This window comes from Gracilinanus agilis, chromosome 4, assembly GCF_016433145.1.
Source record: "Gracilinanus agilis isolate LMUSP501 chromosome 4, AgileGrace, whole genome shotgun sequence".
Classification (NCBI taxonomy): domain Eukaryota; kingdom Metazoa; phylum Chordata; class Mammalia; order Didelphimorphia; family Didelphidae; genus Gracilinanus; species Gracilinanus agilis.
Window position 1 is genome coordinate 74,827,540 of NC_058133.1, and position 19,237 is coordinate 74,846,776.

At 36.5% G+C, this 19,237-nt stretch overlaps 1 protein-coding gene across 1 annotated transcript in view; it reads left to right on the plus strand.

The window, feature by feature from the left end:
• Positions 1 to 19,237, plus strand: part of TDRD5 (tudor domain containing 5) — a 48,238-nt gene continuing 29,001 nt past the window's right edge. Inside the window, exons 1-6 of the mRNA XM_044673270.1 lie at positions 1 to 232; positions 4,476 to 4,883; positions 6,751 to 6,932; positions 7,692 to 7,775; positions 14,073 to 14,129; positions 18,481 to 18,634. Coding sequence (XP_044529205.1) covers positions 1 to 232; positions 4,476 to 4,883; positions 6,751 to 6,932; positions 7,692 to 7,775; positions 14,073 to 14,129; positions 18,481 to 18,634 — 1,117 coding nt within the window. The remainder of the gene's footprint in view (positions 233 to 4,475; positions 4,884 to 6,750; positions 6,933 to 7,691; positions 7,776 to 14,072; positions 14,130 to 18,480; positions 18,635 to 19,237) is intronic.

Consider the following 19,237-nt stretch of genomic DNA (forward strand, 5'->3'; position numbering starts at 1 on the left):
ATGTCTGACCAGGAGAGAATTCAGGAATGTCTGAGGAAGGAGATACGGTCCCTCCTCATCTCCACCAAAGATGGTTTGACCCCACAGCAGCTGGAGAGGGAGTACCTCTCAATGGTTGGTAATCACCTGCCTCTGCGAATCCTTGGTTATCGGTCCACTATGGAGCTGGTATTGGATATGCCTGATGTGGTAAGCGTCTGCCCCTGTGGTGATGGCACCGTCATCCTTAAAGGTAGGTTCTAAGAAAAAATTAACCTAAAGATACCTTTTCTGACTTGTCAAAGTCATCCCAGGAATTAGAGCTAAAAGGAACTCTTAAGAGAATGGAATCTCTTCCAGCTCTAAATCTGTAGTTCCATGATCCAATCCAAATGAAGTTATTTTAAGCCTGAGGAAGCTGAAGCCAATTGAGGGTTATGACATAACTTTAAAGATTACAAAGTACTTAATGGAATAATCTACGAGGTCAATAGTATGAATATTATTATTATTTTCATCTTAAGCAGAAAATTGGGACTCTTATAGTCCAGTGGATTTGTGAACCCATTGATGTGATTATTCCCTGCAGAGATGCAGGTCACAAATTAGTCATGCATGGTTATCCTGTGTGACTTTTGTCTTTGTTCTCTCAGAAATTCACTTAAGGGTTCACCCAACATTCTGGGGGCCTTTCTTTATTACTTTTCATACTATGAGGACACCAGTGGAGAGCATGGGCTGTCCATTGATTATCCTTTATATGAGCAGCTCAATTTTTACTCTAGACATTTGTTAGATGACATCCTACTCCTTTGTAATTCCAGGTTTTGTAATATGTGGCAACATACCTATACTCACCAGGTGCTTCTCCTTTGCCCTCAGTTTTGGTTCTTTAGAAACCTTAGTTCTTCTAAAGCCCTAGTTAATTAATAATATTAGGGTGTGTGTCTTTGTGTGTCTGTGTCTGTGTGTCTGTGTGTTTGTATGTCTGTGTTTTAAGCCCTTACCTTCTTTCTTGGAATCAATACTTATTAAGTAAGAAAGTAGAACAAGTAAGAGCCATGCAGTGGGGATTAAGTGACTTGCCCTTGGTCACACAGCTAGGAAATATCTGAGGTCATATTAAACCCATAACCTCCTGGCTTTCTGTCTACTGAGCTGCCCCTATTTTAGTTGTTTTTTTAGAAATCTTTTATAATTTTAGCACAAATGGCAGACACTTTATTGGAGAAAAACATTTAAATCAATATTTTGTTCTACTAAATAAAATTTACTGTTTTTTAGTCAACAAGCTATCAAACATGGGATTAGATTTTGTTGTTCATTCATTTCAGTCATGTCTAAATCATTGTGACCCCAACTGAGGATTTCTTGGCAAAGATACTGGAGTTGTTTGTCATTTCCCTCTCCAGTTCATTTTATAGATGAGGAAAATGAAGGCAACAAGGTTAAGTATCTTATGTCCAGGGTTACACAGTTAGTTATTGTCTAGGGCTAGATTTGAACTCAGGTTTTCCTGACCTGCAGGCCTAGCACTTTATCCACTTTGCCCACATATACATCTCCGTCAATTGTGTGATGGTAAGATGTGGTCAACTGACAAATATTATACTTTTGAAAACTTGCCTCTTCTAGTATCCCCTGCCAAGGTTGACCTTGATACATATGTAGATTATTTTCATGATTTGATTTTTTTTTTAACCCTTGTACTTTGGTGTATTGTCTCATAGGTGGAAGATTGGTAAGGGTGGGCAATGGGGGTCAAGTGACTTGCCCAGGGTCACATAGCTGGGAAGTGTCTGAGGCCAGGTTTGAACCTAGGACCTCCCGTCTCTAGGCCTGACTCTCACTCCACTGAGCTACCCAGCTGCCCCTCATAATTTGATTTTGCTAAAGTAGGCATATGGTTTGGTAGTTTTTGGTAGTTATTGTTCTCTGTCTTCTTGATAATTCTAAGATTTTTTCCATGTCTTTTTTCCCTTCCTTTCCTTTAGATTCCTTGAAATTAGATCCTACATGTTTAAAATTGTCACTACTAGTGCTGACATCCTCTATGTATACTTGATTTAGACCAGTTGTTTTTTCCATCTTTGTGTTCTCTTCGAGTCCCATTATTACCTCCCATAATTTCAGGTTCAAATGCCCTTTGGTTTCAACTGTCCTTGATGGTGAAAAATCTTTGTAAATCTTTTTAATCTATTGTCTGTTGATCTCCTTCCAATTTCATCCTTAGATTCTCTCAAATGCACCTTTTCATTGGTTCTTTCCTCCACTGCTTTTGTGAGACAACACTGTGCTCATGATCTGCCATCCTTTTCCACATGGTTTTAGAAGTTTTTATTCTCAATTGGTGCTAGCATTTGATTACCATATCTTTTCTGCTTAACAAGTGAGTCAGATTTTTTGATAAAGCTGGATTTTAGACTTTTTGGTCATTACAGCAATTTATATCTTTTGAACTTCTAGATGAAGTTATAATCATTTTTGTATTGATTTCCTTTTCTCCATGAATTTCCCAGTTATCTACATTGAGAACTCGTATAAATAGGTCAGACCAAAGTTGTTGTTATAATTGCATACCATTTTTCTCATGTTTATTCTTTCTACTTTTTAATTTTAATTATTCTCTAATAAGTCAGAGTCTGACTGTACAGACACTTGATTCAAGAATAACTTCCACATCTGTAACAAGTCATTTCCTATCAATAATTAGTATCATTTAAAAATATTATCTGATGCTTATCACATCAGCATCTTGAGATTCTTTTTTTTTTTTTTAAACTCTTACCTTCTATCTTGGAGTCAATAATGTATATTGGCTCCAAGACAGAAGAGTGGTAAGGGTAGGCAATGGGGGTTAAGTGACTTGCCCAGGGTCACACAGCTGGGAAGTGTCTGAGGTCAGATTTGAACCTAGGACCTCCCGTCTCTAGGCCTGGCTCTCAATCTACTTAGCTACCCATCTGCCCTCCATCTTAAGATTCTTAAAGTATTCATATGTATAGATGTGAGGCTTGTGTTTGTCTATAATTCTTGGCCTCTTTCTTTACTCCTGAGTCAATATTTCTAGTACATTTTTTTTCCTGTTCACCTGGTCCTACTTTTGCTTTGAGCTCACTGTGGGCCAAATTATAACTTCAATTTTGAAGTTCTCATCACTTTCTTTGTAAGGGTTCTCTATATCTTTGTCTTATATGAATTTTTATGTATATGCTGGTCTTTAAAAAAAAATCAGTTAATATGTGCAATGTGACAGGAGATGACCAGATATTTTATGAAATGTTTCAGAAGCCTTCAGAAGAATGATAAACCACACCTGACAACTTATTTATTTTGCTTCTTCTGGTTTCATTTATGGCAAGAAGGACCAAAATTGATGAAATTTAGTTTTTCTAATATTGTATCATTGGACAAAGTTCTCACACTAAGTTAATTCTTGGTTTGAGAACTCTTAATTCTTAGCATTCTCTGCCCTCTTCTTCATTCCTGGGAAAGGGCCATAATCCGACTAAGAGCTGTTTTTATTTTGCATTTTTCCTTTATTTGGTTGTCATGTCCCAAAATTTTATTGTCAAGTATCTTACTTTATTGGTAATGAGCATTTCTCCACTTCGCTAGTCTGGTCTTCAAAAAGCAGACACCATCTGTTACTTAGACTCTGTTAGAAACCAGACAGATGTTGCTCTCTTCTGGCATGGCCTTTCTGAACTCTAGGTTACTTCATGCTGCAATGAATAGATATCAGAGTAAGAGGAATAAGACTCAGGGATGTTCAGTGATCTACACAAAGTCACATATCTAGTAAATATTCACTACTAGAATTCAGATTCAGTTCTATTCTGATTAATAGAATCACAAATTTAGAGATGGAAGGTACTTTTAAGGTTATCAAGCCATTTTACATGAGTTTCAAATCTAAGAGTTATTAATAAGTAATATTTCTGCTTTTCCTTTCTTTACTCTGGAAAGGCTAACCTTGTAGCAACCAAAAAAAACAGGAAATATAGGAAAAAGAAAATACTAGATGTAATCTTTAAGGATTCTTTTGGCTTTGGTTCAAAAGGAAAAAAAAAAACAAAACAAAACCTTTACCTTCCATCTTATAATCAGTACTGTGTATTGATTCCAAGGCAGAAGAACGGTAAGGACTAGGCAATGAGAGTTAAAAGATTTGCCCAGGGTCACACAGTTAGGACTTGTCTGAGGTCAGATTTGAACCCAGGACTTCCCATCTCTAGGCCTGGCTCTCAATCCATGGAGCCATCTAGATGCCCCCAGGCTCTGATTTAAAAAAAAAAAAATCATTTGGTCCAATCAAAACACCAGGCAATATATTAACTGTGCATATTTATGTATGTATACATACATATGTAATTATATACATACACACAAATATAAACTAATTAGTGCCAAATAAGATTAAAAGATTATGTCTCTCAGGAGATTGAGGAGGAACTGCAGAATTTTTAAGGTACCTTTTTCTTCCATTTTCTCAGCTATTCCAGATGAAACCACCAAAGGAATAGCAAGTTTGGTTGCAAAACAGAGGAGTAGTAACAAGCTTCGAAATTCATCACAGAAAGGAAGGGCAAATGTTGGTTCTAGTTCTGGCTCTCGTCGGAGACTACCTTACCGGGGAAGGATACCCCCCATTCTTCCAGCTGTGGTAAAGAGTGAGCTAAGGGACCTCTTGGCTTTTTCGCCAATACTCCTTTCTGATTTTGAAAAGGCTTTTGCAAAACGATTTGGACGATCATTCCAATACATGCAATATGGATTTCTTTCTATGTTTGAAGTGCTGAGTGCAGCTTCAGATATCATTGCTGTTGAGCAGACCAGGGCAGGTTCTTTGTTGACCTTAAAGCGAAATCTACCAAGTGACCAGAAGAGGGGGTTACCAGCAGGTAAGAGTGTGAGCACAGGTAACAAATTCAGTAATTTTTTCCTTTATTTGCCTCTTTTTAAAAGTAAATGAGTGTAATTGACGGTTATCTCCAAAGACTATTATGCAGTTGTAAGATGGAAATTTTAGGTATTTTATAGATATATATTTAAAGTGTGGCCGCCAGGAATCAATAATTCAGATTGATTCCATAATTAAATAGACCTAAGTCAGGATCGGATTTAAGGTAGTTTATTTACAATTTTGAAGGTAAAAGGTCGGGAAATAGAGGGAGAGGCTAGTCCAGGCCTGTAGAGGCCTGGACGGAGAGAGAGGGTTAAAAGGCTATTTGAACTAGGCTACAAGCCACAAGACCTTAGCAATCATAGAGGCTATAAGCCTACTTAAGGCAGAGTTTGGAAACGCCAAGGTAGGCCAAGGAAGTCAGCCTAACTTACCCACGTGACCATTCAGAGTAGAAGCCACCTGAGGTCTCAGCTGAGGACCTTCAGCACCAAGTTCAAAGCGGGAACTGCCTCAACAGGAAGTAACCAACATACTTGAAGAGATAGTGTCTCCCATCACTTCCTGTGGGTCCACCTCTAATTCAAGTGGACAAATGGCAGCCTCTACACTGATTTGGACTGCCAAGGGCAGTCCCTTGTTCTCTATTTGTTACTTATTGTCACGTGTGGGTAACTCATCTCCCCTCCCCACTAAGGGAGGTGGGGATGACATCATCTCCCGAAAGTAGAGTTTTGACTATGAATGGTCTAGAGCTAATTCCATTTACACACAGTTAATAATTATTATTAGACTTATTAGGTAGTTAATGAAGAATATGCATAGTATAGATTATGTGACTAACTTCTATGATCTAAAACACTACTTTATCCACTGATACCAGTATTCTAGCCCATCTGGTTTTTATTGTGTCAATGTGGAATCTAGAAGCCCCCAAACTTCTAACCTAGGAAGATTTGATGACCCCCATTTTAGTGGGTATGTAGTGTGCAGCTCTGTGTGGAGGCCCAATTTAGCATTGAACCCCTTTCCTTGATTAAAGAGTGGTTTTTCTGACTATTTAGGAGTTCTGTGTTTTTTCCCAGTCAGCAGTGTCACTGATTAATAATACTCAAAGAACTCTGGTACTGTTTGTAATGTAATAATACTTTACATTTGTCTTACTCTTTCTTATACTTACTTATACTTAATGGTTTACAAAGTAATTTGATTTTTAAATAGATTTTTATTTGATCCTCTCAAGATTCTTGAAAAACAGACTTGCAAGATCTAACAGGAAACCATACTTGATGAAAGTATAACACTTTACTTTTGGAAAGATTTTTTTCTTCCATCAAAGGAACAGCTTTGTTTTATGAATGGAGATATGGAGGGAAATGTCGAGCTAAATTAACCACATTTACCAAATTAACCTCTAGTAGTCAAGTGAGAGAGATCTAAGTCTGTATATCTTCATACACACAATTTAGGTATTCCTTTACTCTTTTATAAAAGAGGAAGCAGATTCAAAAAAGTAAATTATTTGCCCAAAGTCACCCATTAGTCAAACTGGATTCCAGGTATTCAGACTGCTATTCCAATGTTCTTTATACTTTGTAATGCAATCTCATCAAAATGAAGTTTGCCAATCACTGTTATAGTCTCAGTTAAAATAAGTACCACTGAACAATTAGGAACTTAATTATATAATTCCTCCCTAATTCAGAGTAATTAATAGCCTTTCTCCTAAACTTGTTTTATTAATGAGATGAGTAAGAAGATTGTGGAGGTGGATTAAAAGTCATTTCCTCAAAAAATGTTGAATTATAAGCTTGGTTTGATAAGTTTTTTGTTTTTTGTTTTTGTTTCACTTTTATACATGTAAGGTAAAACACCACAAGTTGGAACAAAACAACCCAAATCATCCTCCATGCCAGCACCTATAATGAGAACACATTTACCAGAACCTGCCTCAGCTACTGAGCCACTGAAACAGCCATATCCTCTGAAAACCACAGAATTGAATGGCATGGAGACATCTTTGGATCAGTCAGAGAAACTGAACCAGGTGAGGCACTTCGAAGGTGGTACTTCTTTTTTAAAAAGCATTGAAAAAAAATTTATTTATTTATTTTTTAAAAAGAGCTCTAGATTTTTTTTATACGAAAATTTTTGGGTTTTTTTAGGAATAAATATGCTAATTTCCACAGGGAAGTCCTTCAAATCCCCCAAACTTGAATAATTCTAATCTAACAATGAGTACATATCTGAAATTAAGTGCTGTTAAAAATAATTTTAATATAAAACTTAAAGTTTCTTTCTGGGTATGAATCTAGGTGTGATAATGTATGGTGCTAGATTTTTAAAAACTTTTTACTTAGTGTGAAAAGTAGCATTGGAAAAAAGGAACAATTGGAAATCCATTCTAATGTCAGAAATGTCCACTGCATTATTGGGGTGCTAAAGAGACTTTGTTTAGAAGTCCTCCTAGCCTTTAAAAGAAAAGTGTTGGGAAACTAAGAATTACTTTAAGATGGAGAAGTTCTATGTAAAAGATATTAAGTGAAGGTTCTTCCACTTGACTAACAGTACCATTGTAAGAAAGTAAATTGATTATGATGGAAAATTCTAAGGTGAGAATATTCTTTTATCATAAACCTTGAATAAATAATAACTTGAATGTTTCTACCATACTTATTTACTTATGCTGAAACTTTTGAATGCATCTGCTTAAGCAAAAGAGATGTCATTTTGTATCTTTTTTATATTTTTGCCTTTTACTATCTTCTTGGACTCATGGTTTTGTCTTGTTTTTTATTTTTTGAAGCTGGAAAATACATTCAAGTCAGTGATTGCGCAAATTGGACCAGGAGGGACCATCAATTCAGAACTAAAGAAGAAAATAAAATTTGTAAGTGTTTTATATTTCTGGGAAATGTATAAGAAAAATGGGATTTAGGGGAGAGGGAACAGACTGGTGTAGTGAAAGATTATCAGATTTACAAATGGAGGACCTGGAATGATTATTATACTGTTAGTGATTGGCTTTGTGACATTGGACAAGTCATTCTGGTTCTTTTCTCAAGGAGTTCAGAATGTTATTCACAATCTTCTGCCTCAACTCTTATCTTTATACTCCTGAACTTTAAAAACCCTAGCCTTCAAATTCATCAATCATTTCCCATGACCTTTCCACCATCTCATCCATAAGAAAACATGAACATATCCATAATCTCATCTCACGTAACCATTCTTCTGCTTGATCTAGAACTTTGAACTTACTTTCTCTGTCCACATGCCTCCCTACACTTTATTTTTCGTATATCTTTTCTTTGAACTCCCTGAGACCTATTACTGGGTTTCTTCCCATCCAACATCTCAACTCTGTTCTTACTTTTCCTTCTTTGAAAATGTTGACCCTATAGTTAACTGGTTCAGCTACTTGCTCCTGCTCTCTAATTTTTTCCCCCTTGTCCTATCACCGCTCATTCTTTAAGCTTGGGCTCCCTCTACCATCTACCTTTTTTCTTTGCTTCTCTGCATATGCTGTAGAACATGACTGACGGTTGTGACACAACCAAGCAAATTGGCTTCACAGCAGATTTATATTACACAACCTCAATTAGATCCTCAATGCTATAACAATCCTTTTTTATTCCCTAATGGCCTCTGTGTTGCAAACTGACCCTTTCTCCCTTGTCTAGTCCAGATGTCTTTCCTCAACTGTTCTATGCTACACCTTTCCATTAAGCAGAAGACTTCATATCAATTTATTATTTGAGAAAATAGACCCCTTAAAAATTATGAGTTTCCTCATCTCTGTTAGTTTATACCTCAGAGTCATAAAATCCTCATTCTGTCCTCCTTTGCTCTAGTCTGAAGAAGAGGTCGCCTTTCTTCCTACAAAGACCAAACCTCTCTGTTGGTGCCCTTGATTCCATTCCTTCCTGTTTCCTCTGGGAGCTGAGCCCTTCATTTACTTTTTCTCTCATTGTCATATCTATCTATAGATTCTTCTTTTGCTGTCTAGAAACCTGTAAAGTCTCCACTATCCTTAAAAAATACACCCCCATCAAGAAAACACTTTCACTTGGCCCTACCATCTCAAGCTATTAACTTATATCTCTCTGAGCCATACTCCTACTATGTTCTTGCAGTACCCTGAACTTAATATTCCATCTTCATGCATTTGAAAAAGTTGTAACATATGCCTAAAACATGACCTTCCCATGTTTGCTTCTCAGAATCCTTGTCTGTCTAGGTTTCAGCTCAGTTGCTATCTCCTGTGACAACTTGTCTGATTTTTGTTCTGCTCCTGAGCCACCAGTGCTCTCATTCTCCTCAGTTTACTTTGTATTATAGAAATGCATTTCTTGGTACATGTTAATAAACTCCCTGGAAGAATGTAAGCTCCTTGAAAGTGGAGACATTTAATTTTAACTTTGTATCACATTGCAGTGCTTTAGTACATTAGAGCTTAATACTTGTTGAATTGAACACTAAATTTGACTCGCCTGTTACCATTAATGGTTAAAATTTTATTATATCAGAAGGGAACATAATTTTTGTTTTATAGTTTATTACTAAACCAAACTGAACATTTTTTAACACTAAACGTAATTGTGGTATTACTGCTATTCCAAAATATCTCTAAAATTTGATCTTTGCCACCCCCTCGTTAGAAAGTACTTTCACCTTACCACTACCCTCTTGTTGCTGTGCTCTTTATGGCAATGTATTTTAAATTATGGACTTTCACTTTTTGCCCTTTTGATAATTTCTGTTGTTCTTTTTCAGTCCCAAATCTATCATCTCATAGTTTATCCACTACAGATACTCTGATTATTGTTATCTCTGGGGAAACTCTTCCACAGCTTCATTATATAGTGCTTCATTGTGGTGTGGAGGGGACCTTGTTTCTCTAAATCTGTATCAACAGAACTTAGTTCTCATAGGTTCCAATCTCTGTAAAGGCGTAAAGGCTATGAATATATGGCCCTGGAAATTGATTACCTACTTTCTAAGTACTAGCCTAGCTAAGTGTGGAGCAGCTCTTTACCAACAGGCTAGCTTTATGGTGATGTAGTCTTTGGATGTGGCAAACATGAAACAAAACTACAAATAATGAACTCTAATAGTAGTCCTTTTATGGCCTCAAGCTTCGACAGTGATGGTGGCAGAAGGATATTAACTTAACTGTTGGTGTTCTGAATGTTAGATAATAGACTCATAACTAAGTTATAGACTATATACTAAAGAGTATACTGTATTACTGAAAGAACTAAATCATAAATCTTTTTTTTTAAACCCTTACCTTTTAATACTCAATACCAATTATCAGTTCCAAGGCAGAAGAATGGTAAGGGCTAAGCAGTGGGAGTTATATGACTTGCCTGGGGTCATGTAGCTAGGAAGTGTCTGAGGTCAGATTGAATCCAGGACTCCTGTCTCTAGGTGTGGTTCTCTATCCACTGAGCCAACTAGCTGCTCCCAAACCATAAATTTTTAGAATTTCACTACAAATGAAACCAGAAAGTAAAAAGGAAGTTTTAGCACAGTAACTGGCTGAGTCTCAGGATCTCCTTGGTAGAGGACTGCTTTTTGTTTGCAATTTCACTCATTTTTCTTATAAATTTTCTTGAATTATTTCCTGAAATATATATAATTGTTTTTTGAAACTTGGTCTGTTGGTTTGTATGCAGTGCTTCTAAACTTTTTCATGGTTTTTTCCCCCCTCTCCACGGGCTAGTTTTTCTGCTCCTAAAGTATTTGCTCTTTTTTCTACTATATTTATTCTGCTTTTAGTTTCATTCATGTTTTCAAAGTATTCGCATTATTGTCCATTTTGATCACTTTTACCATTATCTCTTCAAATTTCTTTTTTCCCTTTATTTCTTAGCTGTCCTGCCATTAAAAAAATTTTCTAGTTCTTTCATTTCATATATATGTCTGTTGCTCAGACGATGCTATGTGGTGTTGTAGATAGGGCATTGGTCTTGACATCATTAAGACATAGGTTTGATTTTTGACTTGACCTTGGGCCAATCACTTAATGTTTTAACTTCATTTAACCAATAAGCATATATTAAATACCTCCTTTACATCGGACCCTGTGCTAGGGGCTGACAGTACAAATCCAAAGAATGAAATAGTCCCCACCTTCAAGGAGCTTACATTCTAACTTTTTTCAATTTACTTTATCAATTTCCACATCTTTAAAATGAAGAAAATACCTACTATATACAGGGTTGTTGCAAGCATCAAAAGGAAAATGCACATATAGTGTTTTGTAAAGCTGAAAGCTTTACAAAAGTAAAGTACAAAAGTACATAAAGGTGTACTTTTATTAACCATTTGAGCCTATCAGGATTTGTTATTTTGTTTCTATTATTTAAGAATTCTTTTCAGAATACATTTTCTTAATTTTTCATTGCCTTTTCCCTTTTATTCTATTACATATATTGTATGCAAGTGTGTTGTGTGTACAATATATGTATTTTACTTATTCTTCAGATTGTACATTTTTAATTAGTTTTAATTTTCATATGAGTATAGCAATTTTGCTTCCTTTTTTTGCCTTTCTAAGGGAATAATAAAGCTTCCATATAGTCACTCTTTCCAGAAGGTAAGATCCTCTTCCACTGAATGACTAGAATGACTGCAAAAGAAGCAGTTAAGTGATGTAGTTAATAAAGTGCTAGTCCTAAAATCAGAAAGACTCATCTTCCTAAGTTCAAATCTGTCCTCAGAAACTTACTAGCTGTGTGATGCCTATTTGTCACTTAACCTATTTGCCTCATCTGTCAAATGAATTGGAGAAGGAAATGGCAAACCACACCAGGATCTTTGCTGAGAAAACTCTAAATGGAATCACGAAGAGTCAGACATGATTGAAACTGAACAACAAAACCCTTTGCTAGTTTCTGCCATCCTCTCAAGCTATCATTTTATATCTTTCCTACCCTTCCCAGCTAAACTTATAGAAAAAAACTATCTGTGCTTACTGGCTCTCATTATCTTCTGACCTCTTGCAATTTCTCTTCTGGCTTCTGACTTCAGCACTTAATTGAAGCTGCTCTCTCCAAAGTTATCAATGATGTACTAATTGCCAAATCTGATGGAAGTTTCTCAAGCCTATTCTTTCTTGTCCCGTCTTCATCAGTTGATCTGACCACTTTCTTATAGATCCTCTTCCTCATGGTTTTTAAAAAGATGGATTTTTATGATATTCTCTTGGTTGTCCTGCCTATCTTACCATCCATCTTATTTCTGGATTATCCTAACATGCCTTTTATCCATGTGTTCCAAGAGGTGTTCTGGGCCTCTTTCTCTGCTCTTTGTAACATCTCACTTGGTGAGAACACTGACCTCCTTACTTTGGTTTGTATATGCATTCCATTTCCTGTTTCCAAGCCTTAGTACTGACTGTGCCCAATGCCATTCACTTCTTCACTTCTGCTACTTAGAATCCTTGCGTTCTGAAAGGATGCCTGTCAGTTGGGGAATGGCTGAACAAGTTGTGGCATATGATTGTGCGGTAAGAAAGGATAAGCAGATTAATTTTAAAAAACAATGGAAAGACCTGGAAATTATGAAAAGTGAAACAAATAGTACCAAGAACCATCACATACAACAACAAAAATAATGTTTGAAGACTAAATTGTGAATGTCCACCTCCAGAGAAAGAACTGATAAATAAAAACATGCAAGACACAGTTTTAAATATACATTTTTTTGTCAAATGATGCCTTCTTTAGAAAACTATCTGGGAGTTTTAATTTAACCAACAAACTAATTAAAAAAAAAAGAGGGAGAGACAAAAGAGTGCACCATTGAGAATTTTTAAAAAGTCACCTTTTACATGAAACTTTTCCTGATAATTTTCAGCTGCCAGTGACTTCCTCAACTAATATCACCTAGGGTCTATTTTTGTGTAGGGTGCTTCAAAGCCTTTTGCCCTGAGGCTGTCTTCCCAGCCCTTGCTGACTCCACTGTGTCCACTGTGTTATTTAGCCTCCAGACTCACTGCCAAGGCCTGGCACAGCCCTTCTGTAAGTCTGTGGTGCTTTCAGCCAGCCTCCAGAATTTGAAGATTTCTCTGGGTCTGGCTTTAACTCTAGTGAAGTAGGTGTTTGAAGGGAGGGGCAGTCAACTTTCGCTTTGACTCATACAGTTACCCCCCCCTTATAGCGTGAGAATCCCCCACTCACTGCCTATCTTTCATGCTGTGTCCAGTTGGAGAGCCCCTTTACTCATCTGGTTTTGATTTCTGTCCTTTTGAGATGCTTTGTAATAATCTGTTGGAAGGGAGCAGCTCTGAGATTCTGCTACTATGCAGCTTCTGCCTCTCTGGCATCTATTTTTGTTTGAACCTATAGATCAGTGATTCCCAAAGTGGGCACCACCCCCCTGGTGGGTGCTGCAGCAGTCCAGGGGGGTGGTGATGGCCACAGGTGCATTTGGGGGTGGTGAATAACTGTAATGGGGCAGTGATAGTATGTGACAGGGGGTGCTAAGTAATATTTTTTCTGGAAAGGGGGCAGTAGGCCAAAAAAGTTTGGGAACCACTGCTATAAATGGTATTTTTTTTTTTCCAACAAAATACAAGTTCCTCTAGGAACTCTCTAGGCAAAGACTATTTAACTTTTATTTAACCCCAGAACTAGTACAGTGCCTGGTATACAAATTTATTGAGTAATTATTGTTGAATAATGTCCAATATTTTCAAATATTGTGGAAAAAATGTTATTCATCTTGGAGAAATGTATAAAATTTCTGGTGGGAACCAACCAAATCGCAGTGGAAACAGAGATGTTCTAGAAGATATGGGATGAAATCCATTTATTTTCCATTCTCTTGTGTTGCTTCCTTGACATTGTTTCTATCACCAAATCGCTTCACTCCTGGGTTCAAGATTGAATTCAGCATGTTCAACATATTAGTAAATTAATTTTAGATAATTTTATAGAAAAATATTTATACACACACACACACACATATGTTATCTGTCCTTTTGTCTTAAAATATTCTGTATCTAGCTCCCATAGGTTAAGCATGGGTTAAACAAAAGCTGAAAAGATTCAGTTTTCTGAAACTTCAATCCTCTGGGGGTGCTAATCTAGTTTAGGAATAGTTGAGTATATTTAACTATTGCCAGCCAAAGTTCTAAATATGTGGTTAAATCAGTCTGAAATTTTCTCTTCTGTAGGTTGCATCCAAATTTCCAAAAGGATTGCTTATTTCTAAGCTTCTTGGAGAGTTTGAGGTAAGGATTTTATTTTCTCTTTCACCAATTAGAACTTCTTAAAATTTCTCCTCCTAGGAAGAGTTAGAAATTGTTCTACTTTTCTATTGCTCATCCAGTTTGCCTTTATTTTCTAATGGTTGTTTAATTATGTCATTAAAGCAGTATAATATAGTGGAAAGAGCTTTGAACCTTTTGACTCAGAAGACTTGAGTTCAAGTTTTATCTATATTCCTTGCTAGCAGTGTGACTTTAGGCAAGTCATTTAATGCCTCCAAACCTCAATTTCACTTTTTGTAAAAAGGAAATAATATTTGTAATATCTACTTCCCTAGGATTTTTACAAAGATTAGGTGAATTAATTCACTTAAAATACTTCATGACAATTTTTGAGTATATAAGTTTTCATATAATTCATTTCATATAACCCATTCCCTATTACTGGCTTATTTCTCCATTTTTAATATTTTCTTTTCAGAAAGAAAAATATGTGAGAACATTAATATTCAGATGTATTACTGGAAGATAATTTTTAAAACTACTAATTGTTAAGATCATGCAAGACAGGACAGCTAGGTAGCTCAGTGAATTGAGAGCCAGGTCCAGAGATAGGAGGTCCTGGGGTCAAATGTGGTCTCACTTACTAGCTATGTAACCCTGTGCAAGTCATTTAACTCTCATTGGCTAGCTTACAGCTCTTCTGCATTTGAATCAATACACAATCTTGATTGTAATGCAGAAGGTAATAAGGATTAAGAAGAAATCTTACTAGAGTATATATTTTCAAAAAGGAATAAAATAAAACCCAACTGGAGCAATATAAATGTTGGTTTTGAGGTTGTTGACTTTACATGTAACTCTTTGATATATGTTATATTTGATTTCAGTAGATTGCTTTATGACAATTGATAAATATTGGTTCTTTATATTGGATATGGTAGAAAATAATGTCCCATGTTGTCTAATAAAAGATATATACTAACATAAGATTTTATGATAGTTTTGTTGAACTTTGCTTTTTTCTCCCTTTTCATTGACATTGTTGTGTACAAACCTCAGACTTGCTATACATAATGCTACTTAATAATTCTATATCATTTTGAACTAATCACGGCTACAAAAAGAGCTTGAGATTAGTGTGTCATCTGTTGAGGCAGTATAAGTTTTTTGGTCATTAATTTGATTTAAGTGGGACTGAGTCATTCACTAAAACACTTTAGCATTTTTTGCTTAGTCTCTATGAGATTTGCCCAGAAATATCTGGTGTCATATTTTTTAGGTTTCTTAATCAAAAATTCTGACATTCTATCTCTGCTCATAATCTTCTAACACTCCATATCTCTCAATGCCTCATCCTTCCTAATCCCATTTTTTGCCCATATCCAGATCTCTCCCTCCTCCCCCACCAATTATCTGCCTCCTTGATAATAGATCTGGAAAAACCAAACAACCCTGCTGATAGAGTGCTAGAAATTCATGTTTTTCATCTTCAGTTTCTTTGCTTTGTTGCCTGTGTTTCTGACAATGAGGTAGCTCTTCTCCTTGCCAAAGCCAACCTCTCTCTATGTATACTGTTGATTCCATCCCTTCCCATCTTTTCCAACACTTTGAAATTTAAATCTTTCTGATTCAACTTCTTCCTGAACTTCCCTCTCTACTGTTTCCTTTCTTTCTGAGTTCAGACATACCCAGGCCTCTCCCATCAGTCATCTGAGAAACATTTATTGAGCATATTTTATCCAGGAATTGTACTAAGCAGTAGGGTACAAAAAAAGATTAAGACAGCCCCTGCTTCTAGAGCAGTGATGGGCAAACTATGGCCAGGGGGCCGGGGGGGGGCAGGAGAGGGGCCCCCTGAAATGTTCTATCTGGCCATAATCTGACAAATACAGTGAGTGGGACACAATACAATGAAACTTTGAAAGAGTCACATTAGAAACAGACTGACAGATGAGCATTTCCTTTCCTTTGGCCCCCTCTTTAAAAAGTTTGCTCATCACTGTTCTAGAGAGTTCACAGTCTAATGGAAGCAATAGCATGTAAACAACTATGTAGAAACTACATATATACAGGATAACATGCAGATCATCAATGGAGAAAGTTAAAGGGGTTAAATCAATAGGACTTGGCAGCAGATTGTATATGGAAGAGAGGGTGAGAGGTCAAGAATGACATGTAGTTTGTGAACCTGAGTGACTCAGAAGAATGTGTGGTACTTTCACTAGTAAAGAGAAGTTAGGAAGAGGGGAGGATGTAGAGGGAAAGATAATGAATTCAATTTGGGGCATATTGAATATAAGACATCTGCAAGATATCCATTTTTCAATCTCCAGTAGGCAGTTGGAGATGTAGGATGAGGTCAGGAAGAGGTTAGAACAGGATTAGTAGATTTAAGATTAGAGTTGAGGAGATTGCCAAGTGAAAGGGTCCAGGAGAAAGCCCTGACTGATAACCACTGTTAGTGGGTGTGCCCTGGACAAAAATCCAGCAAAAGACTGAGAAGGAATCAAATAGGAAAACCAGGGAAAAAAATAGCATCATGGAAATCTAGAAAGAAGACAATTTCAAGATGACACTTTTAACAGTGCTAAAGGCTGCAGAGAAGTCAAGAAGGATGAGAACTAAGAAAAGGCCATTAGATTCGGCCGTTAAGAGATTATTGCTAACTTTGGAGAACAGTTTTGGTTGAATGAGGTCAGAAGCCAGATGGGTAAAGAGAATAGAAGGAAAGGTAGTAGAAGTATTGATTATAGATGGCCTGCTCAGTGAACTTAGTTATAAAAAGGATAAGAGATATGGGATAGTAAGCAGTGAAGATGGCTAGAACAAAAGAGCATTTTTTTGAGGATGGGGAAACATTGGCATGTTTGTAGGAAGTAAAGAAGACAGTAGATCAAGAGATTAAAGATCAGTGAGAGAATAGGGATGTTATCATTTCTGAATTGATACTTCCCATTAATGAATCCAATTTCAAGTCTCCCCAGCATGCTCATAGTGCCAGCACTAGACCTGATTTCAAAATTAACCTCAGGCACTCTGGGGTCCTGGACCAATCATTTTACCCTCTGCCTCAGTTCTCTCATCTTAAAATGGAGATAGTAATAACACATTTCAGAGTTGTGAGAATAAAATGAAATAATATTTGTAAAGTACTTCCTAAACTTTAAACTGCTATATGTGATAGTTATTATTATTATTGTTTTAAACCAGATTTGCTGTCTCAAACTCAATATGTCAAAAAGTGAACTCATTTTTTACTCCAAATTTAATTCCCTATTTCTCTAAAATATACCACTTTTTTTCTAACTGACCAGGCCCACAGCTTTGACCCCTCATTCTGTCACCCCACACATCCAGTCAGTTTTGCCATTTCTTATTGTTTCTACCTCCACAACATGACCACCTTGGTTCAAGTTCTCATCAGTTCTGGCCTAACTTGTACTAATAGTATTCTATCTCCTTGTCCCATGTCTCTCCCTGACTTCAACCTCCACATTGTAGCTAAAAAGGTTTTCTCTAAGGTTAGATCTGACTGACTCCTTTACTCAGTTAACGCTAGTGGCTTCCTGTTGCCTCTAGAAAGAAATATAAACTTCTCTGAATAACAACTTTTATTTATCTATCTTTAAATAAATATTTTAAAATAAAGACCTTTTTGTCTTAGAATCAATTGATTCTAATTCTTACTAAAGAGTAGTAAGGGCTAGCCAATAAGGGTTAAGTGACTTAGGACATTGCATCTTTGGACCTGTCTTTCAATCCACTGAGCCACTTAGCTGCTTCCTCTTAATAGTTTTTAAATACCATCACAATCTACCCATCCTTTTTTTTTTTAAACCCATAACTTCTTGTGTATTGGCTCCTAGGTGGAAGAGTGGTAAGGGTGGGCAATGGGGGTCAAGTGACTTGCCCAGGGTCACACAGCTGGGAAGTGTCTGAGGCCGGATTTGAACCCAGGACCTCCCGTCTCTAGGCCTGGCTCTCAATCCACTGAGCTACCCAGCTGCCCCTCTACCCATCTTAACAATAATACTGCACCATTTTCCTCTCTCACTCTGATCTATCCTAACTTGCCTTCTTTCTTTTCCTTAAACATGACTTTCCATCTCCCACTTCCATGCCCTTTTTTTGGCTATTTCTCATACCTAAAATTGCTTCCTTTTTACTTCTGCCTTACAGGGTCCCTTGTTTTTGTTCTGTGTGAGACAAATGTTTATTGTCTCCATTAAAATTTATGCTCTTTTGAGAGTAAGGACTGTCTCCATTGTTTATCAGCACTTAACATAGTGTCTGGTTTAATACAAGTGCTTATTGATTGATTGTGTCAGTTTCCTTCTGCCCTTCATTTTAATTTAAATTTTTTTGATGGCAGGCAGTTTTTAAAGAGCCACTTTCACCTAAGAGATTGGGATTTTTAAATGTGGCAGAGCTTGTTGGATCTCTTAGTGACATTCTCCATGTTGAGTTCAGGGAAGGGGAACAAGACTTGTTGGTATTTGATGCAGAAATGAAGAATTTGACAGCAGGTGAGTTGAAATTCATTATTTAAAGGTGGCCAAAGTAGCCCATGTGATCTGTGATAGGATTACCAGGATATATCATAAGAATATATAACACAGATAACGTCTGGACATTCATGCTTATTTTGAGTGAATCTTGAATTGAGTTAACTTCTTTGGGGGCAAAGTGGATTTTGTATAACAGTCTTTTTTAAAGTTCTACCATTATTATTTTAGTCTTTCTTCATGACTATTTCTCCAAGCCAAGGCAGTACATTTTGAGCTTTTTTTTTTTTTCCAATACTGTTTTTATGTTAAGCAGAGGAAAGACACAAAGAGATAACCTGGCAAAAATGAAGAACTCCTTTTTCAATCAGTAAAGATTGGTTTTATTAATCTCTTTTCAAGTGGGGGTTGAACTGACACAAACACACAAGTTCAACTTAATACACAACATTATATACATACATAGATGAGTTTTGGGCTTAGAGCAATTTCAAATGATACCGTTTATATATTAGAACACAAAATAAGAATAAAATTGAGAGAGTTGCTAGTTCATCTTGGAATTGCTTAATACCATAATATATGATTATTATGCATGGTTAGGTTATGTGGCCAAATAATGAC